The 22,822-nt window shown below is 49.9% G+C and overlaps 1 protein-coding gene across 1 annotated transcript; it reads left to right on the top strand.

Annotated features, from left to right (window-relative positions):
• Positions 1-1,487: 1,487 nt before the first annotated feature.
• On the top strand, positions 1,488-21,847 carry FZR1 (fizzy and cell division cycle 20 related 1). The gene is made up of 14 exons (XM_074808599.1): positions 1,488-1,554; positions 10,400-10,545; positions 11,599-11,724; positions 11,968-12,031; positions 12,444-12,571; positions 13,022-13,104; positions 13,499-13,682; positions 13,889-13,954; positions 14,430-14,532; positions 15,190-15,374; positions 16,266-16,499; positions 16,580-16,684; positions 17,513-17,605; positions 18,425-21,847. Exons 2-14 carry the CDS (start codon positions 10,477-10,479, stop codon positions 18,464-18,466), a joined length of 1,482 nt encoding a protein of 493 aa, XP_074664700.1. The 5' UTR covers positions 1,488-1,554; positions 10,400-10,476; the 3' UTR covers positions 18,467-21,847.
• Positions 21,848-22,822: the final 975 nt, after the last annotated feature.

Raw genomic sequence — 22,822 nt, 5'->3', positions numbered from 1 at the left:
GGGGAGGGTTTGCAGCTTTCGTGCGGGTGCTGGTGAGGGGAATGGCTCGGCGGAGCGAGTCCTGGCTGGCATCAGCCCAGGGCTGGCGGCAGCTCCTCAGGCCGCTGCTCTCCCTCCCCGTTGCCCGAGCCCAGGTGCCAGCTCCCACAGCCGCTCTTCAAACCGCCACCTCCCACCAGACCGGCTGCGGAACCCCCGGCCACCGGCCAGCACCCAGCAGCGCCCCGAGCCCCTGCCCTGAGCCGGGGGCTGCGCGGGGAGCTGCGAGGTGCCGAGCGGGGCCCCGGGGAAGGCGGCTGCCATGTCTGCACCCAGGGCCTCACCCGGGGCCTTCGCGGTGGAAGGGGGGGAGGTTTTGGTGTAATATGAGGGGATATGGGGGTTTTTGGGGTGATATGTGGAAGTTTTGAGGTGATTTGGGGGGATTTGGGGAGATAGGGAGGGTTTTGGGGGAATTTGGGGTGTTTTGGGGTGATGTGGGGGTATATTGGGGTTAGGGAGATATGGGGAGGGTGATTTGGGGGGATATGGGGGTGTTTTGGGGTGATTTGGGGAGATATGGGGGGGTTTGTGGGAGATATGGGGGGTGATTTGGGGGGATATGGGGGTGATTTGGGGGATATGGGGGAGTTAGGGGGGTATGGGGGATATAAGGGGTATTTTGGAAGGATATGGGGGGGTTGTGGCGATATGGGGAGGTTTTGAGGTGATTTGGGGGGATTTGGGGAGATGTGGGTGGTTTGGGGGGGATTTGTGTTGCTATGGGGGTGTTTGGGACGATATGGGGAGGTTTTGGGGGTGATTTAGAGGATATGGGGGTGTTTTGGAGTGATTTGGGGGGTTATGGGGGGTTTTGGGTTGATATGGGGGTAAATGGGGAAATTTTGGGGTGATTTGGGGGGATATGTGGGGTTTTGGGGTGATTTGGGGGGATAGGGGGTGGTTTGGGGGATATGGGGGAGTGATTTGAGGGATATGTGGCATTTTTTAATGTGATTTGGTGGAATGTGGGGGTGTTTGGGGGGATATGTGGGGGTGATTTGGGGAGATCAGGGGGTTTCAGGGGGATATGGGGGATATAAGGGTATTTTGGAAGGATATGGGGGGTTTTGGGTGATATGGGGAGGTTTTGAGGTGATTTGGGGGGATTTGGGAGGTATGGGGGTGACACATGGGTGATATGGGCATATATGGGGAAGTTTGGGGGTGATTGGGGGGAATATGGCGTTTTATGGTGGGTGAGGAGGTCTCGTTCCCCCACCGCAGGAAGCCCTTCGCCGCCATGACGTCATGGTGCTGAGAGGAGACGTCAGGGCGTGAGGGGTGACGTCACCCCGCCCCGCCCCGCGGCCGTTGCCATGGCGCCGCGCGCCGCCGCTTCCTGTATTGATTCGAACGGGAGGGGCGGGGCGCGCTCCCGTCGTGCCGCGCGCGGGGGCGGGGCCGGCGGGCGGGGGCAGCGCCGCGGGGGCGGCCGCCATATTGGGGAGCGCTGGGGCCGGCGGAGACTGACAGGAGGAGGCGGAGCGGGGCCGGGCCGCGCCGGGCGGGCAGGTAGGGCTGGGCGGCGGGGCCGCGGCCCTGGGCCGGTGTCACGGCGGCGCGGGGCGGGCTGCGGCCGGCCCCTGCCGGCCTCTGCCCCTTTCCCCGGGGTCGCGGGCCTGTGGGTCCCCGGCGGGCCGGGCCGGGCGGCGGGGCTGGGCTGGCGGAGGGGCCGGGCGGGGCGGGCCCGGCTGCGGGGGCTGGGGCTGGGGCAGCCGGTGACTGGCGCGGCTCGGAGCCCGGCGCTGCCGGGGGGTGCTGGCCCGAGCTTGGGCCCCGAGGGGCGGCGGGCAGCGGCCTCCCGGCCTTTGGGCCTGGCCCGCGGCCGGAGCGGGAGGGGGTTAGCGAGCAGTGCCGGCGCTGCCCGGGGTGAGCGCGGTCCTCGGGAGCGCCTTTCCGGCGGTTTTTTTACGGTGCTTTGTCAGACCTGACAGGATGGGACCTAACCTCTAGGTAACCGGAGTCACCGCGCCGGCCTCTGTGCTAGGGACACCGTTACCGAGAGCTGCGGGCGGGCCCGGGCGGGCTTGTGCCGTGGCTGCTGCTGCAGCTGCCCTGAGGAGTCGCTGGGCCTCGACGCCTTCTCGCATCGGCCGCGTTTGGTAACGGACATCGAGCATCTGGACCCCCGGGGGGGGGTGTGGCCTGTGTCCAGCCAAAGCGGCTGCAAGCCCTTGCTTTATTCTGTCAGCACCCCCTGACCTGCTTTGGAAAGGCATCACGAGAGCCAGAGGCTACTTCAGCTGCTGCGTCTTCACCAGTTCTTGGTTTCTTGGTCGATCTGATAACGTGAACGGTAGCTGAGATTTTTGTGGTACTAAAGAGAACAACCAAGCACGACAGAAACTTTTATCAGAGGTCGCTTGTTTCTGCACGACACAAGCCATCTGATGGCTTTTGGGGGTCTGAGGAAGCTAGATATCTCTGTGTCTCTCATTAGGGGTTTTTTAACGTGTTGATGTTTTGCAAAGGGAAGTAGTATGGGTGTTCAGCAGGTTACAGGCTTGGGGTCTTAAAGTCTGAACTGAGCATCCGCGTGTGGTGAGAGGGGAGGTGTTAAAGCGCAGTGAGGTCTGTTAGGTCGTGTTGGAGTCATCTGTCAAAGGTGTTGTAGGCTTTATTGTGTGGGTGACTTTTCTTTTCCTTGATTTGTAGCTCTCTTGAAGGTGTTGCGCTCATTTTCTAGTGAAGTGCTGCTTCTGACTGAATTTGTGTGTTTAACGATGCTAGCCTAGTATTTTGTGCCAAAGGCTCTTCACAGAGCACCTTCCCTGCTGGCAACAACATCTTGTATTAAAGACTGATTTTTATTTTATTATTTTTAATACGGAAGTAGAATTTTCTGGGGCTGTTGACTGAAGCTGCTGCATTTTATAAATTCTATGACTTTCTTCTGTGGATTGACTGGGGCACCGTTGCACCTTCGGTGACTTAAATGTTATGATGAAGCAGACTTCTGAGTTGCCTGGCCTTTTCAGTGAAGCTCTGTGGACAAGGCTGCTGGTGAATTTTTAATCCTGGCTTTTAGTGCGCTGACTTCTGATACGACTTCTGATAAAGTAGACCTTTTATCTCGAGCTGGTGCTCAGCTGTTTGTACTCCGTTTTGAGATGCAAGATAATCAGACAACCATATTTGTGATTTTTTTTTTTTTTAAAGAGAAATTGAATGTTATTAAAGTTAGTAGCTTTATGAAAAATTGCCATGCTCAAACAGAGCATATCAACTACTGAAAAAACCAAACAAAGCCCTGAAGGCTCTGTAAAATGTTACAAAAGGCATATAGTAGCCTTTCTCTTGTGCTTCCCTCTGCTCCTAAGTCCTCTTCCAGTCTAGAATGCCTAACATGGAAAAACTCCACCCTTTTAAAGACCCCATATCCCTAAGGTCCAAGTACTTCATCCGTCCCCACTTCCTTCATGTTAAACACTGTGGTATGCAGAGTAAATAAATGAGTAAATATCTTCTAGGTAATCACCAAAATGAGTGCCATCATATGCTGGTTGATGAGCAGCTGAAAGCAAAACCTCCATTTCTCCTGTCTGTCCAGTGACTTGTCCAAAATGTGTGTTTAAGTGGGGAAAACTGCCATCAGGTGACAATGGAATCGGAAGTGCTGTCGCTGCAACTGTCCCTCTGCTTCCTCAGCCAGCTGCCTCTGCAGAGGGCAGCGACTGCCAGTAGCTCCGCTCTCATGTCTGAGGGGAGATGCAGTGGCAGGGTGATACGGAGAAAGCTGTGTGGTTTTCTGATCGCTCCCTCTGCCTCGCGTGTCGGGAAGGGTAGCAGCATCCAGGCGTGTCGGTTTGGCACAGGTTACATCATGGACGGAGGTGAAATCTCAGAGCAGAACATGGCGGGGTTAATGCGTATTCCCTCTTTGTCAATAGTAACTTGAGGAAATTGTCCCCAACTCCTTCCCCAGCTTGGGTATTATCCTCTAGCACCTGCCGAATGGGGTAGTGTTTTGTGCCTGCTCTGCCCGAGCACAGAGGCGCAGCCAGCAGGAACAGCGGAGCAAATGGGAAGAGCAGAACGTGTTCAGCACTTGGTATTTCTCAAGTAAAGCCTTCAGAGCTTTCATCAAGCCTTTGTAAGAGCCAGAAAGGAAGAGGGGTTCAACCCAGGTGCCTTTGCTAATCCTTGCATCTCTAAAACTGGAGAGTGGTTTTTCTGCTGCCTCTTCTGACTTGGTTTTCTTTCATAATAGATGAACCTCTTATGAGACGTCCTGTTAATTAGATGCAGAGATTGCCTTTTGACCCACGGGCAAGGGGTGACACAGAGGTGACCCCTCATTGCGCATGTGTTATGTTTTAATGCTCTGGGTATTTCCCAGCGTTTGGCTTCCTGCACTGCTGAAGACTTTGTACTTTATTCTGGATTCCCTGGGAGCAGGCGTGGCCCTCTTATTTATGGAGCAGCATGGTGAAAAGATGAAATAATCACTACCTGCAGGCAATGAAAAGGGTTTTAATGGTGATGATTTTCTGAGAAATCCCCTGCTGAGTACATGATTGTCATGTCTGCTTAGATAAACCCTGTGCTCCTAACAGTACGGTATGCTGCAGTGAGATGTGTATTGAATGAAAACGTCATCTATGAAGGTAAAGTAACAAACCTACAATTCTCTTTAACTTATTAAAAGCTGGCTGAAGCAAACTTGGAAGGCCCTCAGCTAGAGGCCTGTCTGCAGCGTGGGTACGACGCGGAGGGGGCTGCTGACTCTGACAGCCCGATCTCTGTATCGGCCATCACACTTGTATTTGAGTCTTCAACAGCTGAAAATGTACTTGAGTACAACACGGCAAGCTTGGCTCTGTTGGCTTCCCTTCTTTTCTTCCAGCTGTGGAGAGAAGGGGAATTTAGGAAAAACATCTGTGCTGAAAGTGATGGTAATATCTGACCATCATCCACGTAACAGAGGCAGCAAGAGCAGTGTTCTTGGGAGACTTCCTGGAGTGCTCTCCTCAGATGAGAGCTGGCATCCAAGAGCAACTCTTTTTTTGTATGAAAATCCTGGTGTAAAACTTTTTTTTTTTATGTATTGAAAAGTTTTATGCGTGGAGGGGGTGTTTATTTTTAGTAAATGCTCTTCCAAAGACAGATTTTGCTGTTTCCTGAAGGTGTTACAACCCCGAGCTGCTGCTGGCGCGTGGAAGTCCACACCACATCAGAGCTTTGTCGTGAATACCTCATCCTTGGCTCACGCAGGGCTCCTGCAGCACTCTGCGACCTGAGTGTCCTAAATTAGCGCTGTTGCCCTGTGGTTTGCTGGACAGAGTTCTTCTGTCATCTTGGTAGGACCGTACACTGCTTTGGAAAGGTAGACACAAAGCCTTAAATTAGCCTCAGAAGCTGACTTGGAGGGCTGTGGGAAGTCTTGTAGCTTGTCTGTGAGTGCCTGTGCAGGTGCAGTGAGTTGCAGAGTCAAACGTCTGTCACCTCCAATCTGAATTACAGGTTGGGCCCTTGCCTGTGAGGAAGGGGTGATAGTTCCTGACACCGGAGGTGGGAGGAGGCACAGATAGCTGTGCGTACCACTTGTCTCCGAAGCTCAGTATGGAATTGCAGCATCTCGAGCTTTCGTACTGCTGTTACAAACTGGGAGGCCAAGAGCAGACAGGAGATGGAAAGAATGTCTTGGCTACGGCTTTGAGCCGCTTTGCCTTTCAAATCAAACCTGAATTCAGTTTGTGCCTATTGCTGGTCACCTAGAAGTTGGAATTTTTTGAGTAGGGGCATTCTAGAGCTGATGGTAGTGAGTGTATAAAGGGGTTTGTGAGCTCCCTGGGCGGGAGGTCCTTGTTTGCAGGAGGCTTTGGAAAGGCAGAAATAACGTGGATTTTTGCAGGACCTTCAGTGAAGGTTCATCACCTACATATTACACTGCGAAATACACTGATGTGATGGTTCTTGCAGTAATACAGCATCTTGGTTTATTGGTGGAGTATTGGATCTCTCTGCAGCCTTCAAGAGTGAGGCTCAAAGGTGGAGATCTTGTCTGTCACTGTAACACTGAAGTGATGTTGTCATCGCTGTTGGTGTGGTCTCTGTGCAACACCTTGTTGTGAACAGTCTTCTTTGAGTGCAAGGCAACAAAGTTTGTATTTTGTTTTGAAATAAAGCTTTACCTGCTTCCATTGTGTAGGGGTTACTTTTGTAAATGGTTAGTTTTATAAATCTTTTCACACTAATGCCTTAGTAAATCGCTGGATAAGAAGTTGCATACTTGTAGCTTTAAAAAGGTAAATATTGGTAAAACTCACGCAAGGCTCTAGCCCCCTTTCAAAAACAACACTAGTACAAAAAGCTGGTTACTTAAAAGGATCAGTTATTTGGCATAATATGTAAACTCTGTTCCTCTGGGTTAAATGTGGATGAGCTCTACTTCAGGGTGGCCAAGTGCAGAGTATCTCACTCCTTACCGACGTGCGCTTTAGCGCTGTGGAATTGGCTTTAGTGTTCTGGATGCAGCTGTAATAGGCTTGACTGTGCATAGCTAAAACGCTGTGTTTTAGCTTTGGTTTTTTTCCTTACAGTTTGTTCAAAAGTCTGGGAAATAGAAGAATTCGTAACGGGAAATAGTCCTGCAATGCTCCAGGTTGAGGTGCTGCTTACTAAACCAGCAGAAAACATCTGCCCTTTGGGGCAGAGTTAGCTTTGCTCTCTGTGAGCCAAACACGTCGTGGCGTGGTCGGGCGAGGGCCAGAGTTGGCATAAGGGAGGTGCAGGGCTCCTCAGCTGGTGTGGAGGGATGGACTGCCATTTCTGTTGCCAGCTGAGATCTTTAACTTGTTGATTTGCAAGTGTTGCCTAGTAATGGCTTTTAGATAAATTATTGGAAGATGAAAGCTTTGGCCTTGGGGAAGCGGGACATCTGGGTTTGGTTTCAAACCCTGCTGCTCATGACTTAGAGGAGTAAGGACTTGTTTACTCCATCCCTTTCCCCTTGGTAAATTATGGGGTTCTTCCTGAGAGCTTGTAAGTATTCAGCACCTGAATAATGACATGTTTTTACCTCAAAACCTATGCCATTAAATACAGACCCAAGGAGAGGGTAGCATCTCTGGTTTTGGGTAGGCTTTTGCTAACTCTAAATTTTGGGGCTGTTTGGGGCGCTTATAACCTTTTTCAGGCTTCAGATGCTTCAAAATAAAGCATCAACATAACATTAGTTATTTGAACTACCAAGACAGCTTTTACCCTCTTCAGCCCTTTCTAAATTTGGAAACGTAATCAGTTTTTACATTTAAAAGTTCTCCTGCCTTTGGTATTCTCAGAGTCTCTCACTTTCACCAGCACTTCGCACGTTTAACACCCACCCATTTACCTGCCAGTTTTAAGAAGGGCACAGATGATTTCTGGAACAAAAAAGGATCAGGGATTGTCCAGCTCTTGCTCTGTACAGATAGGCCACATCTTGAATTGGCAGAGCCAACACAGCCTACGTTTGTTACCCCAACTTCAGCACTTGCTGAAAAATCCAAATAGGTATAGGCTGCCTCTCAGATGACAGCGGGCAATTTTGCAAAATAACTACATTGATTTCCCTGCCAACCCTGGTATGTGGCATGCTGGCTTATTAAAAACAGTTTCATACCAAGAAAAAACAGTTAAGTATTTGAATACATTAAGGTTGAAAGAACAAAACACACTTGTTCAGCACCATCTTTGCTTAGAAGTATTGTTCTGCAAGTAATGTGAACTGTGATAAAATCCAGCCAATTCCAAGATAGGACATAAAGTGCATGAAGAAAATAAAGTCAATCAGAATACGAACTCTTCCCTAGGAATTAAAAAAACTTTACCAAAACCCATCTTTCTTCTCCAGGCATAAACTACATAATTAGTAACAAAATAGTATCCAAAAATAATACGTAACACACATTGCTCCTCCAGATCTTCTATTTCTTCAACTAAAAGAGAACTTACAGTCCACATACTCCCAGCCCTCAAGCCAAAGCCTTTCTTACTTGCTTCAGGGGAAACGGAAAACCCACCTGCTTCCCATGAACAAATTTAGTTAGCAAGAGCCTACCCCAAACCAGAGATGCTACCTTCTCCTTGGGTCTGTATTTAATGACGCAGGTTTTAAGGTAAAAACGTGTCATTATTCAGGTGTTGAATATTTATTGCCATGTTCTGCCTGTGCAGCCTCTTCTGTTGTTCACCGTGTATGCTGTATTGCTGATTAGAAGCTGTAGTCAAAATTTGTACAGATGGGAACTCAACTGAAAAGCTCTAAAAGCGAATGTGTTTCATATCCAGAATTAAAAATGTCACCCTGCTGTGTAATTGGATCTAGATCTCTCAAAAATACCGTGCTGAGCCATTTTGGGAAGATGCTTCAAACGTGTGGTGCTCCCCAGCTGATCGCGCTCCTCCTGTGGGGTCTGCAAGCTGATCTCTCTTATTAATGGTGTTAAAACAAAAAAAAAGAGGGGGGGACATTGAAATGTTTAGTTTGAGAGGTCCTCTTAACCTGTAAGGATGATCATGGGTAGGTAAGGATAGTGGTAAGTAAACTCCAAAATGAGGCAGAGTGTTAGACGTGGGATGTGCAAATTATTTTTTTTTTAACCTCCTTTGTTAGTAACATCACAGACTTTTCTAACTCTTCACTCACAATAATGCCATCTCTGACTCTTCATTTAGTGGAAGCTGATTACTGTTAAATTTGGTAGCTTTGCATCTGAAAGAACATATGGGAGAAATGTGTTAAATGAAAAAAGAAAAAAGCTCGGGGGAGGAGGTGGCAGAGGTAAGCAGGTGTACTCATAAACAGCTTGGCACTCGCTGTGTCAGGGATGCTCCTGGAAGAGCGTTGGCATGCTCAACGGCAAGAAAGAAAGGGCCTCTGCATTTCAGCATTTGTAAGAAGTCCAAGTTCCAGTACTAGCAAACGGCTCAGATAAAAGGAAAGCAGCTCTGCTAGCTGATAGAGGACTCCAGTCCAGAGTTTGTGTGCTTTATCTCGCTTTCCAGATAATTTCATAGAATATTGTAACACTTAGTCACCCCTTGCTGGATTACAGCATGTGCTGCTGTACCCCTCTTAGCTTGGTAACTTGCCTCCAGTTTTTAATGGCAAACCCTGGGCAGGTTCTCTGTTCTTGGAAGTAAACCTTTTCACTCAAACCTTACCCGCTGGCGGGGGAGGCTGGAGGCGGTTCGGGGCAGGCCCTGAGCATGGCGGTGTGGCTTGTCCCCAGACAGCCTTCTCCCAGCACAGCCCTTTGTGTGCACTTGCCTCCTGGATTTTGCCGCAAGTTTGTATCTTGAGGCAACTCCATTGTGTAGCTGGGACTCTGGCCAGATGCTGTGAATGTTTATACAATAACAACAAACGAAAGTCCCTTTACATTCTGCGCAGCTTCCAGATGCCTGTGTATTGTGGGGATTTTTGTGTCTGTGTGGTGTGTGTGTGTGTGTTAGATTCCACCTTTCCCTTTGGAGGTGTTATCTTGGGTTGAAAGACCAACTTGACGTGTCTCTTCTGGCGCTGGCATTTTTGTGTCAATGTGAGCTGTGGACAAAGCACAAGGCATGAGTGAGTTGGGGAGGTTGGGTACTAACCATGCTGGTCGGTGTCCTTCAGAGCTCAGAGGAGGGCTGTGACCACATACCCTCGCAGAAGTGTTAGCTATTTTTTTTTGTATTGATGCACATTGTAATTTAATCAGCCAGACCTAGGCTATGAAGCAGCCCTATCCTGAAATGTATGCTTGAAAGATGCTGAACGTTGCTTATAGACTGTATAGCCGTGAGCTAGCTTTATGCTAGCCCAGAGGAATATTTGGGCCAGGACGGGCATCAGACACCGAATGTTAACCCAGGGGCTACCTAGTCCACAGCCACCTGTGTTCCTGCAGTGCGTGGTACTAAAGGTCTGCAATACTTCTGGTGTGGCTAAAAGTATCCCAGCTAGCTTCAGCACAGCGGTGTGTGCTGCTGCCGTGCCTCTGGCCTGTGGTACTGGCTGTGGTGGGATAGGCTGTAGGTGTCTGGTGTTTCCATGCCTGGGCACTGGAGGCTTTGCTGAACTGTGCTGCTGCAGTTCATGTGAGCAGGCTGGTTTCGAGTATCACAGTCTCTGCTCCAGTTGTGGTGGTTGCCTGCTTGAGAGCCTGTCAGACACAAAATGCTGGTTGTCTGCTTGTGTGAATCAGCAACCAAAGGCAGTAATACAGAAAAAATGCTTTCATTAGCAGCTGTACCACACACGTTTGATACCAATGCTCTGGATAGAAAAAGTGGTCTCGAGTTTAAAAACAGGCTTAGGAGATTCTGAAGAGGCTGCTTCTGTATGAAGGGGTGTAATATTTTAGTGGTTTTCTTCCTCTGTCTGTTGCAGCAGACTAATTACTGATTGGACTTCATGAACACAAATTCCTGAGCCTGGTGAACTCCCCAGCCCCTCTGCTTTCCACCATGGACCAGGATTATGAGAGACGGCTCCTACGCCAAATCAACATACAGAATGAAAACACAATGCCTTGCGTGAGTACGAGCAGGCTTTGCTAAATGGTCTTGGTCCAACTATTAAGTTGTTGTCTGTCTTGCCTGTGACTATTTTCACTTGAGCTTTTGAAAGATATGGGACCTCTTTGAAGCAAACCTTAGTCTTTTTTTTGGGCTGTGCACAGGTGCGAGTAACTGACCTGTTCTAGGAAAAACCAAGTAAGTTGACTTCAACAAAACTTTTGAATACATGAACTCAGTTCAGGTTGCAAAAAGAAATTAAGATATTTTTATGTAGCTCAGTAATGCCTTTTTACTGAATAATCTCAGTAAGTCCATGTGGAACGTAAAAACCAAACAAACAGATCGACTGTAGGGCTTGACAAGGTAGAGCAAGTCCAGCAGAAGCCACTAAGATTGTCAGGAGGCTGGAGCAGGAAGATGCTGAGACCTGTGTTGCTCAGCCTGGAGATGATGAGGCTCAGGAGGGGTCATATCGTTGCTTTCAACAACCTGGTGGGTGGTTACAGAGAAAATGGAGTCAGACTCTCTTCAGAGGTACACAGCGGAAAGATCAGAGGCAATGGATACAAGCTGCAACAGGGGGAATTCCAGTTAGATATTAGGAAAAAATGTTCATATTGAGGGTGTGCAAACACCGCAACAAGATGCTTGTGGGGTCATTGTCCTTGGAAATGGTGAAACTCAACTGGATGAGGCTGTGACCTTCAGTGTGACTTTGAAGTTAGCCCTGTTCTGAGCTGGGGTCCTTTCCAACATAAATTATTCTATGAAAAAGAATGTGACAGCAGCTGAGGAATCTGCTGCTCACCCTGCAAGCAGTCTGCCCCACTCCAGCCTTCCACGTGTTTGCTTTGACAATGTCAGCTTGAGAAGGAGCAGTGAGAAAGAGTCTGTTTAATTGCTTCTTTTGACAGAAGTTCCCATGACAGTTGGACTCTGACATGCTTACTAGTTCTCTGTTAAGGGGATAAACTAATGCTTAGCTTTGACAAGACCTCGCTGATGTTTTTCAGACCCCTGCTGTGATCAACGCTTGTTCTTGTGTGTGTATTTTATTCTTTCATTCAGGTAGCAGAGATGAGAAGAACCCTGACGCCTTCCAATTCTCCGATGTCTTCTCCTAGTAAGCATGGTGACAGATTCATTCCCTCAAGAGCTGGGGCCAACTGGAGCATCAACTTCCACAGAATAAATGTGAGTTTTGCACCCCTTTCCTACAGCTCAGTCTTGGAACTGAGGAAATGGTGCGTTGTGTTTTGGCTGGCATAGTTGCTCTGCTTATCTTCTGCACCATGGTCATCTTCTACCCCAAAAGAGTTCCTCTGAATGCAAGTCTTCAGACAGACTGCCCCTGCAGTCCAGGAGACGTCTTCCTTTGTTATTTTACCATATGTCATCAGGTTTCTGTATGGTGATTAGCATGTTTCTGCTTTTCAGGAAAATGAAAAATCACCAAGTCAAAACAGAAAAGCCAAGGATGCTACATCAGACAATGGCAAAGGTGAGACCGCTTTTCTACCACTTGTGCCACGCCTGTAGCTTTTATTTCAAACTGTTGGCGAGTTTGGAAATGAAGGAAACGCTGGCACTTTTGTGCTAATGCAAAAATTCATGCTGGTGTTTTAGGAGATGTCCACATCAGGAGAGTGAGTACCAGGTCACCTCAGTAGGCTTCTGACAAGTGTCTGGGAAGCGAGAGGCTAGTTGTATCCCTTGATTTACTGTGCCGTGGAAGCACTTTCCTGATGGAGTGAAAGGAGGGGAAGATTGCTGCTAATCTCGATTCCAAACTGGGGCCCCAGGCTTGTTAAGAGGCCTCGTGAACGTACCAGTCAGGCAGATGTGATCCCGCTCCCAGCAGAGCTCTTTGCTGCTTCAGAGTTCTCTGCCTGAGCGCTCGTTTGGGTTCACAGATGGCCTTGCTTACTCTGCCTTGCTGAAGAACGAACTCTTAGGAGCAGGGATCGAGAAAGTACAAGACCCACAGACAGAAGACAGGAGGCTGCAGCCGTCCACCCCGGAGAAGAAGTCTCTCTTCACTGTAAGTTGGTTGCTTTGCATTAAAACCAACGGAGGTCACACGTGTGCGTCGCAGGAACAAAGCACACGGTTCTGCCAAGCTGCTAGTGCAAGTGAGTTAGTGTTGTGGCTTGATGGTAACTGTTGATAACAAAATTTGGTGGCCTGTAAAAAGAACATAAGTATCTGCAGCAAGCTACGTACTTCCTATTTCTGTACTGGCAGGGAAGTTGAGTTGGAACTGAGCTTTTTTTGGGCAGTGTGGTAAAAGACCAAATCAAGCCTTTGGACTTCAGTGGAGATGAGGTGTTTTTGTATCGGAGCACCTGGGAAAGGGAACGACTGAAAAGTCTGGAAAATCTGACTGTGGGTGTTGGAGTTAGCTCGGCATCGGGCACCAGCGTGTGTTGTGAGTGATCCCCTGGGTCCTGGGCGTGCTGGGGTCCTTACTGGGTGTGTTTTCTTTATGCAGTATTCACTCAGCACAAAACGCTCTAGTCCAGACGATGGCAATGAGGTCTCACCGTATTCCCTGTCTCCTGTCAGCAACAAAAGGTAATACTGATTCTCCACAGACTGGGGGAAGGACAGAGGATTCAGTGAGGTTCTCCAGGGCTTCTTTCGAAGACACCCAAAATTGCTATGGGAATTGGTTTTGGAAATCTGGGGAGATAATAAGTAGGGACAGTCAAGTTCTAAGAATTTCTGCAGGTGCCCAACCTGCCTAGAAACTTAATATGTCTTGGCCAGCTTTCAGTAGTCAGTTTACCTTTTTGCTCCCTAGCTCCTTTGCAGAAGCAGAACCTAATTCCTTCTAGAATTTTGTGGCCTCATGGTGCATTTCTATAGAAATGCAGGTGTGCTTTAAAGAGTGGCTACATCTGTGTCTACCATCTGCTGTGATGTGTAAGATCCTGTAGTTGTGTTTTATATCTGTTTTTGTAAACAGTCAGAAGCTGCTAAGATCACCTCGAAAACCAACTCGGAAGATCTCAAAGATTCCTTTCAAAGTGCTGGATGCCCCAGAGCTGCAGGATGACTTCTACCTGAACCTGGTGGACTGGTCCTCTCTTAATGTCCTCAGCGTTGGCCTCGGGACTTGTGTTTACCTATGGAGTGCTTGTACTAGCCAGGTAAATGACCATCGGTGTCTGGAGACTGAAGTACCCGTTGCTGTAGGTGTTTTCCAGCCATAGCATCTTTCAGAGCTGTGGAACGTGCTGTGTGAAGGATCCAGCACTTGTAATGCCCTGTCCCAAACTAGGTACTAGTTTGTGAGACAGCTGATAGTGTAGTATAATAACAAGTGTTTCTTACTCCCTTCTGTCCTACTCTGAAGGTAACTCGACTGTGTGATCTCTCTGTGGAAGGAGATTCTGTAACATCTGTGGGCTGGTCAGAACGGGTCAGTATAACATTGTCAATTGACAGCTGAAATGCTTGTGGTTTAGACACTCACTGTGGCTGTATAGCTCTGCTTCACAGGTTTTAACTTCTTGGCTTATTTTCCTGTATTTCCCCAAACTCTGTATGCATCACAACTCAAATGTATTTTCCTGTCTGCACTATTTTTCTCTGCTAAATGAGAGGGGATAGAGAGCAACCTCTTGTATCTTGAGGTTCTTGAGGCATTCGCCAAGAGGTGTGGGAGGGAGAAAGAGCCAGTTTGCTTCTCCTGCTCTTGACACTAAAACGTTACGATAAATATATTCCAGCCAGGCTGCTTGGCCCTCTCAGTACAAATAAGATGCAAGATGGAAGAACTCTGGGTGCTTTCCATCTTGTGGGATTTATCTCAAGTCTTTTCCTCAGCTTCTAGCTTTTGTTTTACGTCTGTCTGTACTTACTGGCTTTACTGATCATGGTTTTCTGATGTCTAGGGGAACTTGGTAGCCGTTGGCACTCACAAGGGCTTTGTACAGATCTGGGATGCAGCTGCAGGAAAGAAGCTCTCCATGCTAGAGGGGCACACAGCCAGAGTCGGTAAGGAGGTGGGAGGCAGAGGTTTCAGATGTGTCTTCATGACTGAACTTTTTTCCTTGTAAGTGAGGGATCTGCTTGAAATGGCAGAACTCAAAAAGTACCAGAGTTTATAGTTAGCCCCTGCTATATCTTGATCAAAATATATCATCTAGTAATTGTGGCGTTCTGATGTTGCGTGTGGTGGTGTTTGAGTGTTGCAGCAGGTGTTTCCTCCATGTCTGAGGCATTTTAGGGTTGGTTACAACATCTTTTTTCACTGTCACTGGCTTCCGGATTCAGCCCTGCAGGCAGGCTGCTTTACACTGAGATTTCCAGTTCCCTTATTCTGCAGGGACTATTTTTTTTGCTCAGAAGCATTGTGAATCTGAACACTGGAGTGAGATTTGGGAAGTCAGGGCACCTTTTGAGTCCTATTTCTGTGCTTTACTGCACTGTGAAACGGGATTAATGATACCTTCAGTAAGTTTGTGCAGGTTAATCTTTTTGTACGTTATTCTACGACTTCAGACAGTGGATGTAAGGGAGGTCCATAAGCACTGATTTTTTTTTTTTTTTTTTTTTCCTTCTGTAAACCTTGGCAACTGTAGTGGTTGTGTCCTGCCTGCCCGCTCCCCCAGGACTCCCACAACACACTCTTAGGCTCTGCCTGTGTTGCAGGTGCCTTGGCGTGGAACGCGGACCAGCTGTCCTCCGGGAGTCGAGACAGGATGATCCTCCAGCGGGACATCCGCACCCCACCCCTGCAGTCCGAGCGGCGGCTCCAGGGCCACAGGCAGGAGGTCTGTGGGCTCAAATGGTCCACGGACCACCAGCTCCTGGCCTCTGGAGGAAATGATAACAAGGTATAGTGCTTCCAAGGAGTCACGCGGGGCTCAGTGTCTCTAGGTCTTCACCAAGAAATGTCAGACCCTCTTTCTTTAACAACATTTGGCCTTTTAGAAAGGGGCTTTTGTTACAGTTGTTGGACTGTGTCCAAACATAAATCATGCTAAGCTTCTACTCAGTCTCCTCTGTAATAAAATTTAAAAGGCAAATTTAATTTTGCTTCTGTATTTGACTAATTAAATCTATAGCTTGACTCAGGGGTTTGAGTTCAACAAAGCTACTGCTAAGCTGTACTTCCTGACTTTGTTTAGGTAGCGTATAGTCAAGTTTGTTGCAATAATGTTTATGTATGCAGAAGGAAACTGAGTTTAGAGCTATATAAGTTCTAATACCTATAATGCAGGCTTGTAGTTCACTGAGCACCATATGGGAGAAGCATCTGTTACGGAGAAGCAGTGTTCAGAGCCCTTTGGAGCGGGTTGCTAGGTAGTGAATTTGCCCAGTGTCTGTGTGACAGCATGGTTGCACTGAGTTCCTCCTGTTCAGAATAACTTCTGATGAACTCGAGCGTATTTCTAAATGTGTTCTGGAAGAATGCAGCCATAAAGACAAAAGAAGGGTGTGAGTTCATGTTCAGTGACACTGTGTCTTTGGCTTCATAAGCTTAAGGACTGTTGGCTGTCTTGTGGCCCGGTGGTAGAGTGGCTCCTCAGTGGAGTGTGGTGGCAGGGTGGGACTGGCTTCAGCGCTGCCAGTGCAGAGTGGAGACGCACGTGCTGGGGCAGAGCTGTGGGAAATCCTCTTGTTGCCCAACTGCCCTCATCAGTCCCAGCGCAACATCGTGGCTTGTGGGTGTTGTGGACATGTGACTGCAGCGCGAGTTTGATCACGTCTCTCCTCTCTGCCAGCTCCTTGTCTGGAATCACTCCAGCCTGAGTCCTGTCCAACAATACACAGAGCATCTTGCAGCAGTAAAAGCTATCGCCTGGTCTCCGCACCAGCACGGACTTCTTGCCTCGGGCGGCGGGACAGCTGACCGCTGCATACGCTTCTGGAACACGCTGACGGGGCAGCCTTTGCAGTGCATCGACACGGGCTCGCAGGTGTGCAACCTGGCCTGGTCGAAACATGCCAACGAGCTCGTAAGTTCCTCCCTGTGGGTCCTGCTGCTGAGCTGCCTTGTGTTAGGAAGCGTGATGCGTATTTCCCTCTCCCCTTTCAGGTGAGTACCCATGGATACTCGCAGAACCAGATCCTCGTCTGGAAATACCCCTCGTTAACTCAAGTAGCAAAGCTAACAGGGCACTCCTACCGAGTCTTATATCTGGTAAGCAATGGCCGTGTCTGAGAACTTCTGTAGCTGCTTATCTGGCTGCACGTGTGCTGAGGTGAGACCCAAAGCTGCAGTGCCAGTGGCACCGTAAGCTGCCTGCAGTCTAGGTGGAGATATGAATGCTGCCCTGCAAGCAATGAAAAACATTCTGTATCTGGTTTCCTTGCCTGCAAGGGATGCTTTGATTTGCTGCTATGGAAATCTGAGGCTTTATTAATGAATAGCAAAGCCTGCCAAAACTCTTCTGAGGAAGCACAAGTATCTCTTCTTGTTCCCTTAAGACTTGTACACTTTTTCACTGGTGATTGCCAGGAGGAGAGGAATGTGATGCTTTCAGTCCTCCTAATTTGTCATTAAAATGCTTGGTGCAGTTAATCCACATTGATCTTGTACCTGCTTTGTTACTGTTGTGTAGGGCTTTCAGTGGATTCATAACAATATAAATATGCTGATGCTGTTCTGTGAGGTAGATTCCAATGTATGTGAGCTGGTAAATGCCAGTCCTATCACACTTCCTGCCTTAACACATATAGATAATCTGGGGAGGAATAGCCTCGATTACAAATGGCTTGGATTTCTTAACACAAGAATTCTTCTTATGATCGTTCCACCCATGTGTTCCATAGCTGCATAAGATGCAAGTGCTCAAATTGGCACCTGCTGAGACAGAATAAGGCACATGAAAGCAGAGGTAGTTGTTTGGTTTCTCACCGCCAGCCAAGTAGGAAGGAGAGTTAAATATCTCTCGTGCATTCCAATGAAGATTTGTTTTCAACCTCAAAAATGTAACAGATGCTAAAGGTTGCTCTCTCTTGGCCTTAGGCGATGTCCCCTGATGGGGAGGCCATAGTTACGGGAGCTGGGGATGAAACCTTGCGCTTCTGGAACGTCTTCAGCAAAACTCGCTCGACAAAGGTAAGGACGCGTTGCGTGGACGGCCGCAGCTGTGTCCTGCAGGAGGGGGTGAACGCAGGCCAGGTTTGCTCTGTTCTGCTGCCTTGCCTCTGATCTCTTCGCTATATCCTGCAGATTGAGGGCTGGATGCAGTGAAGGGTTAAACTTTGCCGAGATATAAAGGGATCTGTAGTCATCAGATGAAATAAAAGGTTGCCTCTGCGTGCCCAAGGCAGTGTGGCAGAACATCTTTCTCCTGACTGTTATAGGGCTGAACAGAGCAGCGTTTCGGGGAGCTCCCTCTGAGTCCCCCCCATCCTCCCTGCTAGTGTGCTGCTGCTCCCCCCCCCCCCCCGGGCCTGTCCTCCGAGCTGCTGCCCCTGGCTCCTCGCAAAGCTGCCCCAAAGGGTGGCTGGGATGGAAATGGGGTTGTGGATGCTGCCACTGATGGTGCGCCATCGCTGCAGGCGGGTTGTGCCGGGTGCTCTTGGAGCTCCCCTGGGTGCTCTCGGAGCTCCCCTGGGTGCCGGGCAGAGGCAGCGGAGAACAGCAGAGGGATCTTGAGGACGGAGCTGGGGGAGTCCCTCCCCCCGCGTTCTGACGGCTCTGGGGCGCAGCTTCCTGCGAAGCTCTGCCTGCCATCTCCCTCTTACCGCTTGGAAAAAAAAAAGGGAATATTTATATTGAACTTTGGTGAGCTCAGATCATACCCTGAGCTAGAGATACCTCACCAGATAAGCAGTTTTTTTATTAAACCCCCCTCCAACAACCAAAAACACATGAGTAACGCTGCAGCACAGCTGTGGAGCACTTAGCACCTGCTTTGTCTTTTCTTGTCAGGAGTCTGTATCTGTTCTCAACCTCTTCACCAGGATACGATAAACCCCTGACTGCAACCCAGGAGACCACAGCCTGACATACCAGGATAAAACCACTACCTTGGTGTTGCATGGAACCCCAAACGCTCAGCCAGAAGGGAGGGAGTGCCAGTGGGGCTGGAGAACTGACCCAACAGATGCTCATTAAATACCTGCTTGTGAACCACGCTGGGCAGTATTTGGGATGGGGCTGGGGAGGGAAGGGAACTGCCAAAGGCTTACGGATTCATCCTTCATAAAGGGAAACGGGTACAAGAGAAATCTTAAACCAGCGTCCTCCGAGCCGCATGCTGTGTACTGGAGAACACGTGTATGACACGGACTATTGAGACCAGGCCAAGGCCGTCCCAGCTGCTGTGTTGTCCCCTCCTGGGAGAGAGGAGTGTCCTTGCCTCTGTGGTGGGGGTTAACGTGCTGCGCTGGGTCCCTCTGGCCTGGGATGGACGGTTGGGGCAGGAGCCAGCCAGGGCTGGGCACCCCTGGGGCAGGGGCTGGGCACCCCTGGGGCAGGGGCTGGGCGTTGGCCTCTCTGGTTATCTAAGGGCACTGGTTGTAGCCTGGTATCCCCAGGACATGAAGAAACTGGAGAACTGCTTATTCTTTATTTTTTTTCCTTTTTTCAGCCTTTTTTTTTCCTTTTTTCAGCCTTTTTTTTTCCTTTTTTCAGCCTTTTTTTTTCCTTTTTTCCGCCTCTTTTTTCCTTTTTTCCGCCTCTTTTTTCCTTTTTTCCGCCTCTTTTTTCCTTTTTTCCGCCTCTTTTTTCCTTTTTTCCGCCTTTTTTTTCCTTTTTTCCGCCTTTTTTTTCCTTTTTTCCGCCTTTTTTTTCCTTTTTTCCTTTTTTCAGCCTCTTTTTTTTTTCCTTTTACTGTAGTACTTGATACAATCATTCCCATAAGACAGCTTGATTTTTGGCATGCTTGACAGCTGCCTTCAATCAAATACGTTTTTGGGCTCTAAACTTTGGAGGAGACTTGAAGAGGCTCCACCTCAGAGGGAGCGCATTCAGAAAGTTCTGAAATTGCTATTGCATGTTCTGGGCTGATCCTTTTAGTTAACAGAGAGGAAAAACAATGGCTTTAAAAAAAAAAAAGAAAAACAAAAAACAACCACCACCATGCATGTGGAGCTTCCCACAGTGCCGTTTGTGGCAGGCTGGTTGCTCTGGAGTCTTCCTGAGGACAAAAGCAGTTGAGATGTGTTTGAGAAACAAAACAACTCCTGTGGATCTGTTTGTTGGAGAGAGCGTGGCCTCTTCTGGCTGGAAGTGGGGGAAACACCACCTCTGGGTGAGAGGAGGGGTTCTTTTTCTAAAGCAAGGAAGAAGTGTTGCTTTTTTTAATCTCCAAGTCAAAGCCAGGGACCTGTTGTTGGGTTTTTTGGTGGTTTTTTTTTTTTTTAAGTTGTATGGGAAGGGAATGCCTGCTTGTGTGTTTGGAGCCTGTGTGATGAGTGCTACGGGATGTGACGCAAAGGACTTGTGTGTATGTGGTGCTTTTAATTTAAAGAGAAGCTGTTACGCTTGCAGCAGCCTGTTGCTGTCTTACTTTGTACACGTGCCAACGCTCTCCCTGCCCTGCACCTGGCTCCTGCCTGCCTCGTGCCTCTCCAGTGCACTGGGATGTGCGTGCTCTTTCCTATTCTCGTTTGGATTTTCCTGGCGTGTATATAGACCTTGACCTGTTCTCTGTAGAGTGCATAGGCAATACTTCTCTTTTTTTTTCTTTCCCCCCCCCCCCCCCCACCCCCTTCTTTGCCTGAAACCAGACTCTAGGGGTGGTGGTAGGAATATGATTGTCTTCCCCAGTGCTACTGGTATCCCCAGAGCGAGCTGCTGAGGTGTCGAAGGGCTGGTACAGAGAAGGGCAGCGAGGTGCCGTTCTGTTCACTACAGCCTTCACCGCGTGTGCCGTCACAGCCGTGCCTGGCTCGGGCTCTTGGCGCTGCCTCTGCCTGTCGCAGGGCCTGGGAGGCAGTGGTGAGGAGCTGATGTGCTGGCAGCACTGAGTCGCCAAAGCCCAAATTGGCAGCTTCATCCTCATCTTACAGCCTCCAAAATGTAATTTCAATGTAATTTCTGAAACATGGTTTCAACACAACTACTTTTTTGTAGGTTTTGCTGCAGGAGCAGGGGGCTTTGTTTAAAAATCATGTGATGGCCCCCAGCCCCTCTCTTGTTGCTCCTTATGTTCAGTGGCACTATTAAACCTCGTGGTGTGGAGGGACCACTGCAAAGCACTGAGTTGTTAATTTTTGAGTTGGATCATTAAGTTGGCAAACAGGTTTGAAGTGAAAGGCCACCTGCAGCAAGATGTGGTCGGTCACAGGTGTCTGTCCTGTGTGATATGGCCCTGTCAGGCAGCAGAGCCTGGGGGCGGGGTGTTTACACCCGGGTGGAGGTGGTAACTGCTGCTGTGGATTTTCTTGTGTTGTGGATTGTCTCCTGCCTAAATCCCGGACCCCTAGGAGACGCTGCTTTCTCCTCCGGGAAGAAATAAATGGTTGGGGTGGGGGCACACAGGAGCGCTCAGACATGTGGGTTTGTGCCCGCTCTGGAGCAGGAGGAGGGAGCTGGGCAGCCCCGTGGTGCAAGGGCTGAGCTGCCCCGGGGCTTCCGCAGGGCTGGCGGGTGTTGGGGTGGGTTTGTGCTCACCCTGTGCCATGGGTGCTCTCCCCAGAGGAGCCCCGGGAGCATCCGCAGCTCGGCGCTGCCCCTCTCCCAGCGTCCAGGAGCTGCGGAGGGGGCACAGCCCCTCGCTGCTCTGTGCCCACATCATCCTCCTCTCTTGCAAGGGACTTTCACAAACCACATCTCTGACTTTTCTCACTTCAGAGCTGCCTTGGGAGCAGGTTGGCTCGTGGTGACTTCTCTCATTGTGCTTGGCAGGGAGGGCTAGCGATTTCCAAGCCATGGCCGGTCTGCAGCTGAGCGTGTCGGCTAACGAGCATGGCGAGAATGAGCTGCTGGGATTGACTTTGCTGTTAAAGCATGGCACAAACTCCTTCCCCCACCCCGCTCGCAGCTGCCAAGGCAGGAGTGGCGTTCCCAGAAGCGCTCTCTGCAGGTCTTCCGCCGCGCGAGCGTGCGGTGCTGGGTGTGTGCGTGTGTCTGGGCTCTCAGGCGAGCGGTGTGACGCTGCTGGCTGGCTGCGGCGTGGTAAATGGGGAAAAGAGCAAAGCTAATGTAAGCTTGTGTTGTCGATGTGTGACCTGTGAGCGCTGAACGGTGCGGGCGGGTTGAGCAAAGGGTCCTCCCAGAGTTTGTGTGATAGTCTGCGACCTTGTGGCGTTGTTATATATAAGGCATCATATGGTGGAAAAAAAATACAGAGCGTTGTAACTTTTCCATGTAAACAATCTAACTGGCATTAAACAAGTTGTGAATTTATGTCTCTTGGGCTTGGTGGCTCCTGTTTGCTTTTCTACAGTGAGGTGAGGGGTGCAGGGAGTCCCTGGGTGCTCCGGAGCTGCCCGTGGGGTCCCTGCAGCAGCTGCCCCTGCTCTGGAGGTACCAGCTCTCTCCGTGCAGGACTTGCCTCTGGTTTATTGCTCCTGCCTGCCCGCTCATGTTTGCTTTCCTGCTGCTGGAAAACCAGGGAGGCACAGCCCCGGCCCTCCCTGCCCTGCCCCTGTTCCCCTCTGCGGGGCAGGGAGGGATCAAAGGTGCCCCTGCCCAGGCACAGCCCCCCACGGCTGCAGCGGAGCTGTGAGCAGGGCTGGGCACGGAGCGGGGGGAGCCCAGGCCCTGGGTTCTGCAGGGATGGAGGGTCCCGCTGCCCCTCTATGGGGGGCACCCCGGCCTGGGGGAGGAGAATCCCCAGCACCTCCTGTGCCATGGCTGCAGCTGCTCCAGCCTGGCTGTGCCTCAGTTTCCCTGGGGGGGAGGAGGGAGGGAGGGAGGGGTGTCAGCAGGGATGTGGCAGCTCTTCTGCTGCCCTTGCTGGCTCGGTCCTCCCAGCTCACAGAATCCCAGAATCATCTCGGTTGGAAAAGCCCTTGAAGCTCCTCCAGTCCAACCATGAACCTCCCCCTGACCGTTCCCAACTCCACCAGATCCCTCAGCGCTGGGTCAACCCGACTCTTCAACCCCTCCAGGGATGGGGACTCCCCCCCTGCCCTGGGCAGCCCATTCCAACGCCCAACAGCCCCTTCTGCAAAGAAATCCTTCCTAAGAGCCAGTCTGACCCTGCCCTGGCGCAGCTTGAGGCCATTCCCTCTTGTCCTGGCGCTGGTTCCTTGGCTCAAGAGACTCCTCCCCCCTCTCTGCACCCTCCTTTCAGGGAGTTGCAGAGGGCCATGAGGTCTCCCCTCAGCCTCCTCTTCTCCAGACTAAACCCCCCCAGTTCCCTCAGCCGCTCCCCAT

The sequence above is a fragment of the Strix aluco genome, chromosome 29 (assembly GCF_031877795.1).
Source record: "Strix aluco isolate bStrAlu1 chromosome 29, bStrAlu1.hap1, whole genome shotgun sequence".
NCBI lineage: Eukaryota > Metazoa > Chordata > Aves > Strigiformes > Strigidae > Strix > Strix aluco.
Note: the sequence above shows the minus strand (reverse complement) of the source record. Positions and strands in the feature narration are given on the sequence as shown.